This window comes from Penicillium brevicompactum (assembly GCF_028827555.1).
Source record: "Penicillium brevicompactum strain IBT 35665 chromosome Unknown utg000003l_segment0_segment0, whole genome shotgun sequence".
In the NCBI taxonomy this organism is placed as follows: domain Eukaryota; kingdom Fungi; phylum Ascomycota; class Eurotiomycetes; order Eurotiales; family Aspergillaceae; genus Penicillium; species Penicillium brevicompactum.
The window spans coordinates 5024674-5041315 of NW_026623206.1; the positions used below are offsets into that span (position 1 = coordinate 5024674).

Sequence of the window (16642 nt, forward strand, 5' to 3'; positions counted from 1 at the left end):
CCCTGTTTGGCCTGTTTGCACTATTCATGTAAATTACATAGCACATGACTAGCACGTGATTACGTGCCAGTACAAAACTGTAGCAGAGCTAAGAAATAAAAGACAGAGTTTTCATATATTTTTGAATAGGGGTATACTCGCCCCTGATTGGTCGACGTCATAATCGTGATACCAGATACTAAGGGTAATAAAAACCAGAGTTCGCAACAATCCATGATTGGCTGGCACCTTCTGTAGTTGACACAGGCCTGGTGCCTGAGGCTCCAACGCCCTAGGCTCCAACCCCCACCTTCTCTCTCTCTCTCTCCCCCCTTTCTTCTCTTCAGCTTTTGTCTTTTATTTAATTAGGCCGCTTGGTACGCTTTGCCTCCCTGAAAGGAAGCGCGGATGGGCTCTGACGCTACGGTCTAAGGCCGCAGCGACAGGTGACCCGTCACGGCCAAACTATATACACGTTCCTGATCTCTCTTGACTTGGGGTCACCAATAAAATGGGAATTTTAGCGTGGATTTCTTTGGCACTGGCACTCGCTTATACCCTTTCAAAACGCCATGTACTCGGTAGGCGAAGACTTTTGCTGTGTCACTGTATTTATCTATAGGTATCATAGGGAAAACCAAAAATACTCAGCCATCCACCGATGATTTCCAAAGGACGACGACGTTCAGATCTCATTTGGTCACTATGTTCTGTAGATATTCCAAAATCCAAGTTTTACAGCTCCTCTAGGTATGGGACACAATTGCCGAAGTAGGCTGAGAGCTGCTTACCGGGGTAGTCGCACTATTCGACAATGCCTGGTTAGGGCTGACACAATAAGCATCCCCAACGACCAAACCATTGGAGCAATCCAATTTCGTGAGAGACGGGTTCGCCTCTACGAACATAGCTGATGTGAGGGAATTCCGGACACAAATCTGTGCACAGGATTCTCCCTTTGCAGCAACGTGCCATTTGCCACATTTCAATGTTGTACCTTGGGCGACAGTAGCATTCGACGGGGGCGCAATGCGTGAGTCTGAATAGCCTGTGCTCTCTCCAGGGGCTAGAGTAACTCCGGGAACTGGGGCGGTAGCAGTATATGCTCCTCCTTGAACGCCAAGGCAGATAACGTGGCCCCAGATGTCAGTGGACGTTTGAAGGTTGGAACAATCCCATTCGACCCATGAGTTGTATTTTCTCACGTCACCACGCTGGCGAAGGCCCGATGATTCGATGGATGTACAGGTGTCGTTGCTCTTGAGGATGTATGTGGATGCACAGCTGCTTGGTACGCAAATATCCATGTCTGCAGCCAAGTCGTTGCAGACCATGAGCTGGCGATTGTTTGCCATAACCAGGGATGAAGATGAAACATTGTATCGCAAAGCGATAGAGTCACATGTGTCACCGGAGACTGTCTGATGCATTTGATTCGAGATGCAGATGGGGTCAGGTAGGAACTCAGGGGGTGCATCCAATGATGGGGGTTTGGCCGTCGGAACAGACAGTCCACATTTAGCATTGACGGTTTCCAACTGATCCTGGAACCCTTCATCGTAGAAGGAGTATGATGACCGCTGCATGATTCCCAGTCTCTCGACAAAGCAGAATGAGCAGATTTCCGATTCCGGCATGTCATCTAGGAAGTCGACGGCTGGATATTTGGATATCAAATCTGCCATCATTAGCACTAGCGACTTAAAAAATGAGCACGAGATACCCTCACCATTACAGTATTCTCCCGTTGTGGTATCTTTGAGACAGGTTTCGTTCCAGCCAGACCAGATCTGTCCACCATATTTGGTGGCAGCGGAATCAGAAACATTGTATCCCTTGCAGTCAGAAGCAACATTATCAAACCAGCTCTTCAATGAGACGCCGCAAATTTCATCACAGACTGATTCTGTGAGAGTGTCATTGCCCAATGATCCCCGATAACTCTCAGCCAAAAACAGCCGCGCGTACGAATCACATCCGACTAATTGGGTGAGTGAGGTTTTGCAGGAATCAGGCAGGCCAGTCATCAAATCCGCGTCAGTATTAGCGTCCCAGACATAAAAGCCTGGGAGGTCTCGACCACCAATCACCACCTTCGAGCCTCGGATCCAAGCAAGTAAAGAGGATAAAAATCCATTCTTGTTGTCCTTAGCATAAGTTGGGGTTTCACCCGTCGGGCTCACCATCTCGGAAATTGCCTTGGTGACCAAATTGTAGATCCATGTATCATAGCTCTCCTCGATTTGGAACCCACGGTCTTGGCAAAGGTCTTCATCGACACATTTCTGCGAATAGTCCGAGAACCAACTGTAGAATCCTGTTGAATCGTTAGCCTGAAGTAATGGCCAAGTGTTCTCGCCATCAACTTACCTGCGCCAAGGAGATAAACGGTTGAAGAGTCCAAGATACGCATACTCCATGAGAAACCACAAGTCTTGGAGGATGAGGTGCAGTTTGTGAAATCAGGGTCTCCGGGGAATAGACCAGGCGTAAATGGCAAGGGTGCAGCAGGCAATGGCTGGAAGTAGGGAGACTCGGTTTGTATCATTCCCATGACAATATTTTCAGCTTGATATAGCTCATACTGGTAAAAGACTTGGTGCTCCGAGGCGGTTCCATAAAGCCATGTTGGCCCCTGGCTTTCAATAAGAATGCCACGAGCTGCGTAAATATCCAGTTGATCTTGAGACGCAATATCAAGATCATGGTCGGCAGTCCAGACCCAGACATTCTCCAGATATGCCGAGGAGCTGTGAGTCAATCTAAGCATCAGCGACGCTGCAATGCAGTCTTTATTAACCGAGCCACTGTTCTTTGGGCAATCTGAGGCTTGTAGATTGGAGCCTTTAGCCCCCCAACTCGGAAATGAGAATCTGTCGTAAGGAAGTAGACGTCAGTAGGAATATCAAGTAACAGATTCGCCAATAGATCTAGGAGACTTTACCCCATAGTCCAGCGGAGCCTTGTGTCGACTCGCGTATGTTCCACTCCACTAGTACAGCACCTGCCGTGGGCCCGGATACGGTGAAAAGGAGATCTTGAATCTCGACAATGCCTTCGTCACCCTTTTTCCAACTTTCACGGCGACACGTGGATTTTTCACATCTTCAAATTTATCGCCTGTGGCCATGATTTGAGACCATGCTTGACCCAGGATGCGAGAGTTTTTGGGGACGTTGAGCGTGTCTTTGATAACATAAACACCATGCGGTAAGTATACAATAGACGACATGTTAGCAGCTCTGGCTAGGATGGAGTTTAGCACGTTCGTATCGTCGTGAATGCCATCGCCCTTAGCACCGAGCTCCTTGACGTCCAGCACCTGAGAATTCCCCAAATCGTCATATTTCGGACGACGACGGGTGAAGAAATTAGGCTTGGTATTGTAAAGTGTGCTACCAACGAGCGAAGAGGACCTGTTCATAGCGAGCAAATTCGCGCCAGAAACAAAACGTGCACCGTCTGGGTCATTGACCATTCCGAAGCCCCATGAATCAAGAATGGTCTGGTCGCCTCCAGGGATCAAAGCCTTGTTCACGTTGTTATCCAAAATAGCGGTCTGCGTGTTATAGAACCCAACGTTTTGCAAAAGCAAAGCAGTTGAGTTCTCATTGTAGAGTGTGGTGACGATACCAGTAGCGGTGTTGGCAATCAGAGAGTCAACTAAAACAAAAGAGCCAACGCCCTGCCCTGTACTGTAAGGACCACCTGCCTATAGGACCTTGTTAGAATTGCTTTGCTTTTTCATCAAAGTCAGCTCATCTTGACACTTACTCCTCCGACAATCAAAATACCGGTAGTACAGCTTTCAACAACAACATCCTGCATTGTCCAGGCCCAGTCCCACTGGATTTGAACTGCGGTGTTGCAATTCACAAACACCAAGTGACTGGTTGTGAATTGCTGGTTGCCAAGGTAAGCACTATTGAAATGCATGTATCAGTATGAAAGGCGAACTCAAGGCATTTTAGTTATTCTTACCCAAAGTTGCCACCGACAAAGGTCAAGTCAGCCATGAACCCGCCACTTCCGTTCTCCATATAAATACCCTGCTGAGTGGTTTGCGCATCTTGGGTCATGTAGAAGTAGATATTTTCAAGAGACGTTCCCTGAGCGACTTGCCAATGAATAGCGCAGACATAGGCTGATTGGTCCGTCCGGGTGATATCAATCTTGAAGTTGCGAACGCTGCGGAGGAAATTGTTCGTATTAATGTACCATTCTTCTTGATCACCGACGTAAACATCAGAGGTAATGACACCAAGACCAACAAAGCTTGATGCACCGAGAATCGTGGGTAGGTCGATGGGCTGACAGAGAGGTTAGTCCACATGCAGATAATCAACGGAGGGATTTCTTAAGTTCCAACCTAGGAACGAGAATCACCTGCCCAGGTGGGGAGTCATACATCACCGAGGATCTGTGTGTTAAAATACTGAATGATGGGGCTGCTGACGAGGTAGTCACCAGGCGGGAAGTAGACCACGGCAGGGTATATCGTGCTTGAACCGCAGCTGGCACCACAACGGCCCCCATCTGAGATAGCAAGGTTGATAGCCGCTAGAAATAATGAATTAACCTCCTGTCTGAACTTCCTGGGCTCCAGCAAAGGGACCCAAGAAAGGAAAAGGCCGGGGAAAAAAGGACAAGGTTTGGACTAACCAGTGTCGTCGGTAACGCCGTCTCCTAAACTTTTCAATTAGAAATCAGAACAAGTTAAAGAATGCGGTTTTCTTTACCCTTAGCTCCATAATCTTTGACATTTCTCCAAACCTTCGATAACGTTAGTTTGGTATGTTGATGGGTTATAAGATAAACAGCAATCATACTTTGTAACCAGATGGTGCGTACGGATTGGCACCACGTTGGACCATTGTAGCCATCCACCAACTTAAGCTTGCTCGCTTTCCGAGTCCTTCCTCAGGAATAGAATTTCCAGAAGGTACTGATTGGTTATTTTGCATGACAATATCAGATAAACCATCGTAGGTTCTATAGCTCTGCAGAGGAATGGAGGTGTCGCTTATCCCGCTACCATACTTTTCGCGCATCAAGGCCGCCACAGCACTATGGTTTCCTGTCGATGGAGATGGGGGTGTTGACTCGGCAAGGATTCGAGCAGCCTCTCTGAGTTCCGGGGGAATTGAGTATCCATAATTCTCTTTTGTGTCGGATGATCTGCGGATGGTCTGGTTGTTGGAATTCGTCGAAGTTTCTGCAGCCTTCGGGCTGTAGTCCAGGGGACGAGAATTGGGATCAGAGCTCTTGTCAGAGAAAGCTCCTAACTTGTAGTTGTTGTGCTGGACATTCTCAAGGCGAAGCTTGTTTCTCTGTTTCAAGACTTTGAGAGCCCGTGCAACGGCATCAGCTGCGTCAGAGGTTTCCCCAGCTGCATATGGACCACTTGAAGTCACTGCATGAACTGATCCAGACACATGAGAAGCACTATCGGGCATGTGAAGGTCATGGGATCTCGCATGGTGGTGGTGGTGGCCATGATGATTATGAGAAGCTTGAACAAGAAGGCTAATTTGACCAACTAGCCAGAGCCCTTTCCCAAGATGCATTGTGTCAATACTCTTGACAAAACTTGCAACGGTAATCAAGAGGAAGAACTTTGACTTTAGACAAAATGACGAGACTTCTCGGTTTCTGACCGTCCTTCCGATCTGGGCCGTGGTCATTTCCCTAGTCAACGCCAATTTAGCCCATTCTAGCAAGCGATCTAGCCATAGCCAAAGAACTCGGTTAGGTTAGCTCGGCTTATGGAGCTTGTAGATTTATGTGGATGGCATTATTTCAATTAGGTTAGAATCAATTATAGCGCCGCGAACTTTTCAATTTCAAGGGGTTTCTTCGTGTTCGTAGCGAGTTCCAACCAATCCTCCTATCGGGGCCGACAACAATAAGGTATAGTGGCATAGTTAGCCTCAATCAAATCTGAGATAATGGAAGTGAAAGAACTAGCCCCATCACAAGGGGTCTCAAATTCAAGTGCTAAAGTACGGCTGGGTGGATCTCAGGCGGGTCATTTAATATGGAGAAACGGAATGAGCCATCCGCTTTCCGACTTTTTTTTTGTTTTTGGTAGGCAATTTCATTTGAAAGGGCATTCAATGATTTGCATTCGACGGACTTGATCAATTGAATGTGTTTAGCACTACTCTGGACAGAGTAGTGAAATTGAGATTTCAGCTGAGGGTTACCTGCATCCAATGCGACGAACTTTGCTTTTTTGAGAGGGTGAAGTGGATTTCGGACTATTTGATTATTACTTGAAAACCAAACGTCCAAACAGATTAAACCTTAGGACCGTTGGTTCTCACCCATAATGAAAAACTTAGCAACGCCTGGTATCACAATGTGGCGCTAGCATTCACGCTAAAAATTGGGCTCGGAACCATCGGCTGTCACGTAGCCCTATCGAACGTTGTATCTCATCGGGTCAGCCCCTGCCAAGTCCCGCTAAGATTCGCCAATGCCAACTAGGGTCCGCTAAGGCTTGCGAAGGCCAGCGGAGTGGCAAATCGCTGGAGTTTCATGGGGCCGTCGTAAATGCGAACTCTATTCTCTGGATCTCCGAAAAACATCGTTTATCCATGGTTGAGAAATGAGAATAATAATGTACAATAGCAGGAAAGGAAAACAACTGACGAAGGACCATCACAGATACCTTGGAAACATACAAAGAGAAATAAGAGCTTCAAATACTTGTATTCCTATTCCCTATGCGCATAGCTAGGTAGGAAATGGGAAATGTGCAGGCAGCCCCCGAGTAGGCATGCATGTAATCAATTTGCTGTTTTAATAGCATTGCTCTGTCTTGGGTTCACAACCAAAAGCTCCGCGCCACAAATTTTCCCAGCGTCGCATACTAGTACCACGCTAGCACCCTTTCCCAACGTGTTCAACCTAAATACGCAGGAAGGTCCGAAGGTAGAAGATGAAAAATAGCTGAAGCGGATCCTAGGGATATGGGTCATTGGTTGTACAACAGATATCGCGGATTTAAAACATGGTCGAATTTCCGAACTATGGAACTATGGTATGGAAGTCATGCGGAGGAGTAAGGAACTTAGTGGATATCGCTCAGAAACTAACATCTAGAGCTTTTCCACTGGGAAAATTTGCGAAGCGAGATGGGCTAATCTATGCCTCGGGGCTTTTCCGAGAGGATTTTACAAGCACTAGCTTCATGAATCAGTTTGTTCTCGTCGATAATCTGTTCTTATTGCACTGTTCGTCCATTATCGAGCCTGGAAGTACGAGGAAACTCCAGACTTTCTACAATGGGCTCCAACAAAAGAGCCACACTGCTGGGCGCTTTGTTTCTCTCTCTTCTATTGCTCGTCAATTTCGCTTCAGCTCAAGATTGTAGCAAGGATAATCCTTGTGCCACGGGCTGTTGCTCGAAAGATGGTTGGTGTGGAACAGGAGATGATCATTGCTCCTCAGAAAACTGCGTGGATACCTGTGACTTCAAACTTGAATGTGACGCAAACAATCCCTGTGAATCTGGATGCTGGTGCGTTGAAAAATTCCAAGTCTCCAATCTAGGTCGTGGCCCCGGCTAGTGTACTCATCGCATCCAGCTCAAATGCAGGATATTGTGGATTAGGTCCCGATTTCTGCGGTAAAGATGTCTGTGTTTCGGGATGTGACTCGAAAGCCGAATGCGATCCTGGCTTTGGTTCTGAGTGGGCAACTAAATCAAAGTGCCCTCTCAATGTCTGTTGCTCTGATTTTGTACGTGACATCAATAATTGAGTTACAGCTTCTGGAACAATGCTAAACAATACCAATTGACAGGGATTTTGTGGCACGACCAAAGACTTTGTAAGTTTTCCCGGCCTACCTCCAACGAGAATCATCTCAGCTAATGTCGAACATAGTGTGGAAATAGCACTGTCAAGCATCCAAGCTGTGACAAGAACAAGGCGACTCTAGACCGCGTGGTCGGGTACTACGAAGCCTGGGCCAGCCGTCGACCATGCAATGCTTTCTGGCCAGAGCAAATCCCCTTGGGCGTCTATACGCATATCAATTTTGCATTTGCTGCCATCGATCCAGAGACCTTTGAAGTCAGGCCCGACCAGACTGAGGATCTTGACCTTCTCATGCGAGTCACGCAGTTGAAAACCCTCGATCCTGACCTTAAGGTCATGATTGCTCTCGGTGGTTGGACATTTAATGATCCAGGACCAACCCAATCGACGTTCTCTGATATCGCAAGGTCAAGGACAAACCAAGACAAGTTCTTCCGGTCTCTTAACTCATTTTTGTCCACCCACAACTTGGATGGAGTGGACCTTGACTGGGAATACCCATCTGCTGATGATCGCAATGGCCGTGCCGAAGACTATAAAAATTTCCCGGATTTCATTGCGAACTTGAAAAGTGCACTCGCCGAATCAGGCGGCCGAGATGAGATTTCCATCACACTACCTTCATCTTATTGGTATCTTCAGCACTTCGATGTTGCTAAGCTTGAACCCTATGTGAGCTTTTTCAACGTGATGTCGTATGATCTTCACGGGAAATGGGACTTGGGCAATGAATGGACAGGTGCCTACTTAGACGCCCATACGAATGTCACCGAAATTGACAAGTCACTTGAGCTGCTCTGGCGCAACAATATTGACTCATCGAAGGTCGTGCTTGGTCTCGCCTTCTATGCACGAGCCTACACATTGTCAGACCCTAACTGCGTCAAACCAGGCTGCGAGTTCGCATCGGGTGCCAACAAAGGAAAATGCAGTCGAGAAGTCGGAATCTTGTTGAATAGCGAGATTGATGAAATTGTTGCTGAGAAAAGCCTGACGCCTACCTTTTACAAGGGTGCAGACGTTCAAGTCCTTAACTGGGATGATCAGTGGCTCTCATATGACGACGAAAAGACACTCAGACTTAAGACCGAGTACGCTTGCGGCTCTTGCTTAGGCGGCGTCATGGTTTGGGCCATCAGCCACGACACAAAGGAGGGAAAGTACTCGATGGCTCTGGGGGGGAATGTCCAATCGCACTTCCAGCAAAGTCTCAGGCCTTTTCAAACGAAAGTCCGTCGCTTCTGACTCTGATGATGACACCTACATCACCAAGAAAGATAACCATGCTCAATGTAACTGGACGAAATGCGGCGAGTATTGTCCCGCCGGATGGAAGATGATGACTCGTGACGATGAATGGAGGCACAGCAAAGGGGAAATCATGCTTGATGACACTGCTTGCACTTCACCGCATGCCCGTCGACTCTGCTGTCCTCCTAGCGAGATAGCCCCAAGCTGTGGCTGGTATTCCTTCAAAGGTGGTGCTTGCTATGGTGAGTGTCCATCAGGCTATTCTGAAGTGGGATCCAACAAGCGAGGCTGTCGAAGTGGCTACCAAGCCGCCTGTTGCACCACAGAAGACTCCAATAAAAAGCTTCTGAATTCCACCAGGCTGTTTGAGGCATGCGAGTGGGCTGAATCTCCCTATTGCCAGGAGGGCAAATGTTCATTCGCCGGATCAGCATGGCCAACCGAGTTCACGAATTCAACAACCGGCAGTGGCGCGGCTATTTGCAACATCGATCCGGGCAGAACAAAACGCGACAAGAACCATTATTGGAATTACAAGGCTGGACTCCGCAAATATTGCTGTGACACATCCAACGATGATGCGACCTGGGGTACTTGCACGTGGAGAGCTGACATCGAGAACATTGGCACAAAGGGGAAGAGATGTATGCCGAATTGCAAAGCCAATGAGATCAAGGTCGCCATGGAGGGAGGCGAGGAATGCTTTGGTAAAGGTGGCGGCGCCAGGAGCTATTGCTGCACTGGAGTCTATACATCAAGCCACAAGGTTCTGAACCCTGATCTAGCCGGCTATGATGCTGATCTTTCTGGCTGGGTCAATAATCCAGTCTGCGAGAAGAGCTCAGGTCTTGATCTTTATGCCAGATCAGACCAAATCCCTATTGGCAAAACCTCTCATTACCTGGCCACATTACATGTTTTGGCCATGATTCTTCGTGGCTCTCTTTCTGGAACAGATTCCACTACAGTCTCCGGACTGAAGAAGCTTTGGGATAAGTACATCCCCAACCACGATGATTGGGAGAACCTCACCACAGACCAAATCTTGTCTTGGTTCGGTTCCGACACAAATCCGACGGCAGCGCAAACTAGCCCTGAACTATGGGCCCAACGCATTTTGTGTAACCCCGCCGCCTACAGTGCGATGTTCGACAAGAAGAAAAAGAGCCATCCAATTTGTGATCATTTCAACATTCAACCCAAAGACTACTATCCGGCAGATGGATCTTCTGGAAGTGTGGACGATGGTACACTCACTAAGCGGCTGGCAGAGGTATGTTTACTCGGTCTCAATCATGCTTTCCTTACCAAATTGTGTCTAACTGGCTGATTTTAGCGTCGGGCCCTTTTCGAACTTGAAGCTCGAGGGCCGGCAAAGACAAGGTCATTCGCGTGCGAGACTGGAACGAAAAAGAGACTCATCAAGTATCAGAGCCAGCCATATCCCAGTGTTGGTGACTGGCCCAACGACGCGGATCAAGTCGAAACTGCCAGGGACTTGGAAGACTATGATCACTGCCATACATCGGCAATGGGGACTTATAATCTTGGAGGAGATCGCCTCAACTACGCAAGTATGTTCACCAGAAACCCCCGGTTACTTTCCGAATATAATACAAGTCAGGTGGCAGCTAACCTGAGCTTGTGCACAGCCGAACACATTTTTGAAATCGAATCAGTCGGGATGTTTTGGCAGTGGGCGGCCCAGAATGCCAACTTCGCAAATATTGACTGCAACTTTGTCGCTGAGTTCTTTAACAAAAAGGTCCTCGATAACCCCACAGACCTGCCTGGACTCGATGCTTCTCACCAAGCCATTCCTATGCAACGAGTAATGGAGCAACTCGGAAGCGAAGAGAGAACCCATAACTTTGTTATCTTGCATAAATCCATCAACCTCAATAAAGCGCAGGTCAGTTGAACAGATACGTTGGTGCTTTTTATTACTCTCAAGCTAATACTTCTTTCAGTTGTGGAGCCATGGCAGACCCAGAAACGATGATTCCTGGGCTGATTACGTGAGGGACGACCTGCCAAAAGCCATCGAGTTGATCCGCGATGTGAGTCTTTGCCCTTTTCATTCTCATTTGCTGACAATAATTAACTTACATATTGGAACAGAGTGTTGCTGTCTATAATTACATGAAAACCCCCGACATTTGGGAGAAGTTCAAGGCAATCAACGTGGACGTGCGAGCGGAAATGGAACTTGCCCAGACTCAATACAAGAAAACCCACGGTAAAGACGTCGCTTTGGTGGAATGTTATGATGCTTGGGTTGAACATCAGTTGAGTTCCTTCGTTAGCGATGGTAAGACATGGGTCGATGGTGCGATTGAGAAGGTCGAGACAGATTGGAAGCCAACGGAAAGTCAGGAGGACGATCCGCTGGGTCATGAGAACTTCCGGGCATTGCAAGAGATATTGGATATCTTGAAGCAAGACGCGACAGAAATCGATTTGAGCAACTTTAAGCTTGAGGACTCTGACGATTCCGATGACTCGATGGATGACGCCGACGGCGGTGGCGACGGCTCGATAGATACCTCGGATGGTTGATAATGCTGAGAAACACCGAAAGTCTTGGAATTGGGAAATGGAATATTTGAACTATGACTTAAAGCAGAAGTGGGCTGTCAGAAATTCCCACAAGTATATAGAAATGATCTAGCGAACCCGCATTGCGAATCCAACCACAACAGTCTAAGCTCTCTTCAGACGGTACATTGTAATCGAATGATGTGCAGTGAGACTTGATGTTCCCGGCTGCTTGTAGAATGGCATCGCTTTTTTTTGTTATTGAGCTGTAATGATTCTTGGCCACAGAATAAAAAGGCAACTTGGTGTGAATACAATTTCATTGACGCGGTTTCATATAGTGGGTATCCAACAATAACCTCCAATGTTTTTCATGCGGACTAACAGGGACAGAGTTGATCTCGAAGCCTGGATTTGGTGTTTCTTCAAATAATTGAGATCAGTGACGCTATTTGCTAACAGTTTGTCGATCAGACAGAATGGCACAAATGCTTCTAGTTACATTTTCGATTCCACCCTACTCGTGTAAATCTTATTATTCTCCTTTTAGCTAACATAGACCCGAGTCATTCGCAGGAGCACGTCAATCTGCGCGGAACAGTCTGTATATGCCTAAGTGATTACCTATCAATTCTATGAAGTACTAGCAAACGAATTTACAGAAGAGTAGTGAAGCTAAAGGTCTATCTAAAAGCTGTCTTTGCAAATAGAGATATTGGCTCGTACTTGTATCCTATAGATAATATCCAGACAAATGATAAGCGACAAACTCATGATAGGCTTGGTATAAGGCAAAGTACTAGTCTATCAAGGCTAAAATCAGTATAGAGGGATATTTTTTGGATGTTATTAAGATATCTGTCCTTGCTTCAACTGTTTATCACTTCCCTACTCACGTCCTTTTTTATTCTTAACCGGTTGTTCTTAACCATTTGTTCTGATATTTTTATTCACTAACAATTACTAGCTGTTTATTAACTATTTGTAGTCAACCGTTCAATTTTTAGTTTTAGTTATAAAGGTGTTATTAAGAACATCTCTGTCAGAAAATTTGCTTGAGCGTGATCTGGCCAAGTTAGTAGTAATCACAGCCTCACAAAGTAATACGCGATATTCAAGTTCGCTTTAAGTAGCTAAATATCTTGTACCTAGTTTATATAAATACTTACAAGCTTCCATTAGATATTGTTAACAATGCAACGTTAATAGATAATCTATTTTCGAATTTTACTATATAGAGCAGATAGTGTAGAGGCTTGTAGACACCAGAGTTAAATTAGTTTATCGATTACCCTACTTAGATGACTTAAATCTAATTAAAGGATTTTTCGTTAAGCTAAAAGCCTTTAAAAAACGTAATTAAATTTTTTATGAAGTAGATTGAAGAGACATATCGCATTAGGTTATAGATACTATACTAGATAAATCTTTCTCTAGAAGCATCCTGCTCGGCATCAATCTATACGGCTCTCTTATTGAGTATTCTCTTCGTGACAAAGACTTTTCCTCTTTTCTTCTCTTTCCAACTAGCAGCTAGAGGAGAGTGACGATCATCGACATAATTAAAATTGATCTTTAGTATGAGCTTTTTATCCCGGGAGAATAGACCTGACCACATTAGAAACTACTTCTCGATGACGGTCCAAATGATATCAATATTATCAAATCGTTTAGTTAAATTACGCTAGGTTCAGTCGTTCACTAAAACGACAATCGTAGTGTCATCAGCTTTCACCTAACAATAACAGGCAATTTTTCGTCGAAGAACTTTCTCTAATTTCTTCTCCAAAAACAGCTACCAAAAGACACTAAAAACCAAAACAAGATCTTCCTTCGTATCCTTTGACACCTCTCAATTATTGACTATAACACATCACTCTATACTATAGTATATACATGTCGGCAGATCCTTTTTATATACTCTTCCTTCTTCTCATTCAGATAACTATAGAAGCTTAAAAATATCTAACTGTGGCTAATCTTCCAATACAACAGAGGGAAAGAGACTATAATTAAGCCTTGTTGTATTAAGACTATCAAAATATCTAGATATTAAAACGTACTATACGTTGTTTTCCCATATTATAAGATCTTCGAGCTAGGAGATAAAATCGTCATAATATAGGCTTTATGTTATTTCTATAGTACGATAGCAGACCTAGAAGGTCTATATTAGCTTCCTTAAATATCGAATTTCCTAAAGACTTAGTAATAAATAAGAATTATAGTAGATAGTAGAAGCTAGAGCTAGAGAAGCAAGTTATATACCAGGATAAGTTCTTTATAGCGCCACTATAGCCTTCTTTTAGAAAAGAGTATGGGGGAAGGCTACGCGTGATAAAATGTATAGGAGATAAAAGAATGATAGAAGATCTTACCAGATTATTAAGATTCTCTTATTGTTTGATCTATTTATATAATAAATTCTATCGGTTTCTATAAGAAATTATGATACTATAATAATGACTCATTGTTGTTACCAATAAATTCAATATAGCCCTACAAGGATTATCAGGAGAAAAAGCTAAAATTAGATTAGCGTGTCCTTATCTAAGGTCTAGGAATTAAATTACAAGAGTTAAAAGTTAAAACTGATTTCGAATTCTACTGTATACACTGATCTTGTATACCAAGATCCTATACGCTTAGGTATCTTAAGATTCTACTAAACGGATCCATCCTGTACGATCTAGATCCTGCGTGGTTAATATTATCTTCAATATATATTACTTGTGGTTATAAGCTAAGCGAGAGCTAACCGTATACTAATAATAGACCCACATATAAAAAAGCTCGAGCCCTCTCTTATAGACACTAAAGAAAACCCCACCAGCTTCTAAGTCGAGGACTTCTAGCCTCACGTACCGATCAAACCACTTCCTAAATCTTATAAAAGAATACAAAGCAATAGGGTTTTCACACCATTAGAAAGCAAAGACCAGATTACCACTAGAGAAATATAAAAGCTTGTTAACAATCTAAAGTTAATTATCTACTATCAAATTATACTTATCGAATCCACTAAAACTAAGATCGAAAAAATCAAACATAACTAGAATATCCTTTATAACTATAATAAGAAGTTTTACAAAGAAATCAAAACTATATGAACTTAAATTAAAATACTCCTATTAGTATCTTTATTTAGAATATAGACAACAGTTATAACTAGCAATAATATTACCCCTCTCTAATAAACCAAATCATAGTCTAATAAGGATCTAAACTATATTTATATTAGCATCTAACAATTATTTATAGATCCAGTAGATAATAATAATAGCGATAAAAATATCTTTAACTAATATCTTTTTATAGATTCCACTAATAATCATATCCACACTATATTAATAAACATTCTAACAATTTAAAACGCCTAGATCACTAAGATTAGCATAGCTAAAACAAGCTATATGATTTAATTTAAAGATACCAAGTCAGCCAAGCTAGCCTATAATAATATTAAATAGTTAAACAAACTAGAAAACAATATAAAATTAATAGAACCATGATTTAGTATCGTTATATATCATATCCTAACAAAGTATTTCAATTTAAAGAGTGTAAACATCTGGGTAATTAAGAAAATTATAAACGAAAATAGCCTCACAAGATAAAGCTTCTAAATTAAAAAGATAACTTAGCTTAACAGAAAAGACAAAATATTAGAAAAATTTATATCACTTAGTATCTAGTTTAATTTAGTGAAAGAAACTAAATATATTCTTAATAATAGTCTTTTAATAGGTTAAAGATATATTAATAATATAAAATATCACAAGTTTAAAAAAAGAGATATTTCTAATACTAAAGTTTTAGATATCTAGCATGATTATATAAGAAAACATCATAATATGGATATTATATAAGCTAATATAAATATGTAACGGGGTTCTCCTCCATACTTCCCCGTGACAATGGATGCCTGATATCTCAGGCAATGAGAATTCATGCCTCAAGGGTTCGGAGCATGGATCGGGAAGACTACCGAAAAGGGTCCAAACGTCATACAAATCGATGACGAGTCGACGCAGACCCCCTACAGCTTACAGGACCTAATGGCTCCCTCAATGGATTGGGTATTTAAAAAGAGAGAGAGACGAGGCTCCTCTCTGATTCTGATCAAGAATCAGTCTTGTATTCGATAGAGACAATACTATTGAATCCCCTCCTACTTACTATTGATTCGTAACCGTATCGACGTCTATTCTTATCCTTCCTTTTACCGGGTTGACAGGCATTACACCTGACAACGTATAACCCTTACAAAATAGTAATGATACCTTCTAAATATTAAAACAAGGTACCTCAATTACAATAAAGAACATATAATAGGAGACTAATAGTATATAACCTTTATATCTTTTAAACCCTATTAACCCTATCAATATTAGAAATAAATCTATAAATACTATAATTAAATATTATAAAATTAGAACTAAGAATAGAAACCCTTATTAATAATTACTAAAGCTAAAACCTAGATATATTTCTAATCTAAAAACTATATATTTGTCAAGGTATAGAGTTAGATAGAGGTTAATTAGGAGATAATATAGACAGAATGGGAATAGAATAGGAATAAAATAGAGATAGAATAAGAATAGATAGTGTACGATAAAGACTAGGATATAGCTTAAAGAGCTATATAAAGATTAGATAGCAAGACAGTTATATATAGAAAGCAGTGATTATATGATTATCTAGAGATATTAGTAATATATCTGAGCTCTAGTATTTAGATATTAAGATAGAAACTAGTAGACTATAGTATAGGCTTATATTATAATAGTATCTCTCTTTTTAGGGTTGAACTCTATTAAGATTATTAAGAGGATATATTTTAAAGGATGTGATAAAATAATAGTAATAGGATAGAGATAATATCTAAGCTCTAGCGCTTGGAGGTTAAAATAGATAAAGGTTATCTAAGTTCTAGTGTTTAAATAGTACAAATCAAGTCTCGGCCATACCACTCACATGCGGTTTTTCCTGCTCCCAAGTCCGCCAGAGGACCAAATACTGTACAACAGAACTATCACCCTGGT

General features: G+C 42.9%; 2 protein-coding genes across 2 annotated transcripts; one reads left to right on the forward strand and one right to left on the reverse strand.

The window, feature by feature from the left end:
* Nucleotides 1–725: 725 nt before the first annotated feature.
* N7506_005558 (uncharacterized protein) lies at nucleotides 726–5546 on the reverse strand (the record flags this gene model as incomplete). The annotated part of the gene is made up of 11 exons (XM_056954852.1): nucleotides 726–1657; nucleotides 1709–2296; nucleotides 2350–2729; nucleotides 2780–2917; nucleotides 2979–3691; nucleotides 3754–3901; nucleotides 3961–4289; nucleotides 4388–4539; nucleotides 4642–4665; nucleotides 4719–4752; nucleotides 4809–5546. The coding sequence occupies 11 exons, from the start codon at nucleotides 5544–5546 to the stop codon at nucleotides 726–728; spliced, it is 4176 nt and encodes a 1391-aa protein (XP_056813741.1).
* A 1849-nt stretch (nucleotides 5547–7395) lies between these two features.
* N7506_005559 (glycoside hydrolase) lies at nucleotides 7396–11615 on the forward strand (the record flags this gene model as incomplete). Its single annotated transcript, XM_056954853.1, has 9 exons — nucleotides 7396–7504; nucleotides 7598–7725; nucleotides 7789–7815; nucleotides 7872–8965; nucleotides 9009–10329; nucleotides 10393–10630; nucleotides 10709–10968; nucleotides 11027–11116; nucleotides 11178–11615. 9 exons carry the CDS (start codon nucleotides 7396–7398, stop codon nucleotides 11613–11615), a joined length of 3705 nt encoding a protein of 1234 aa, XP_056813742.1.
* Nucleotides 11616–16642: the final 5027 nt, after the last annotated feature.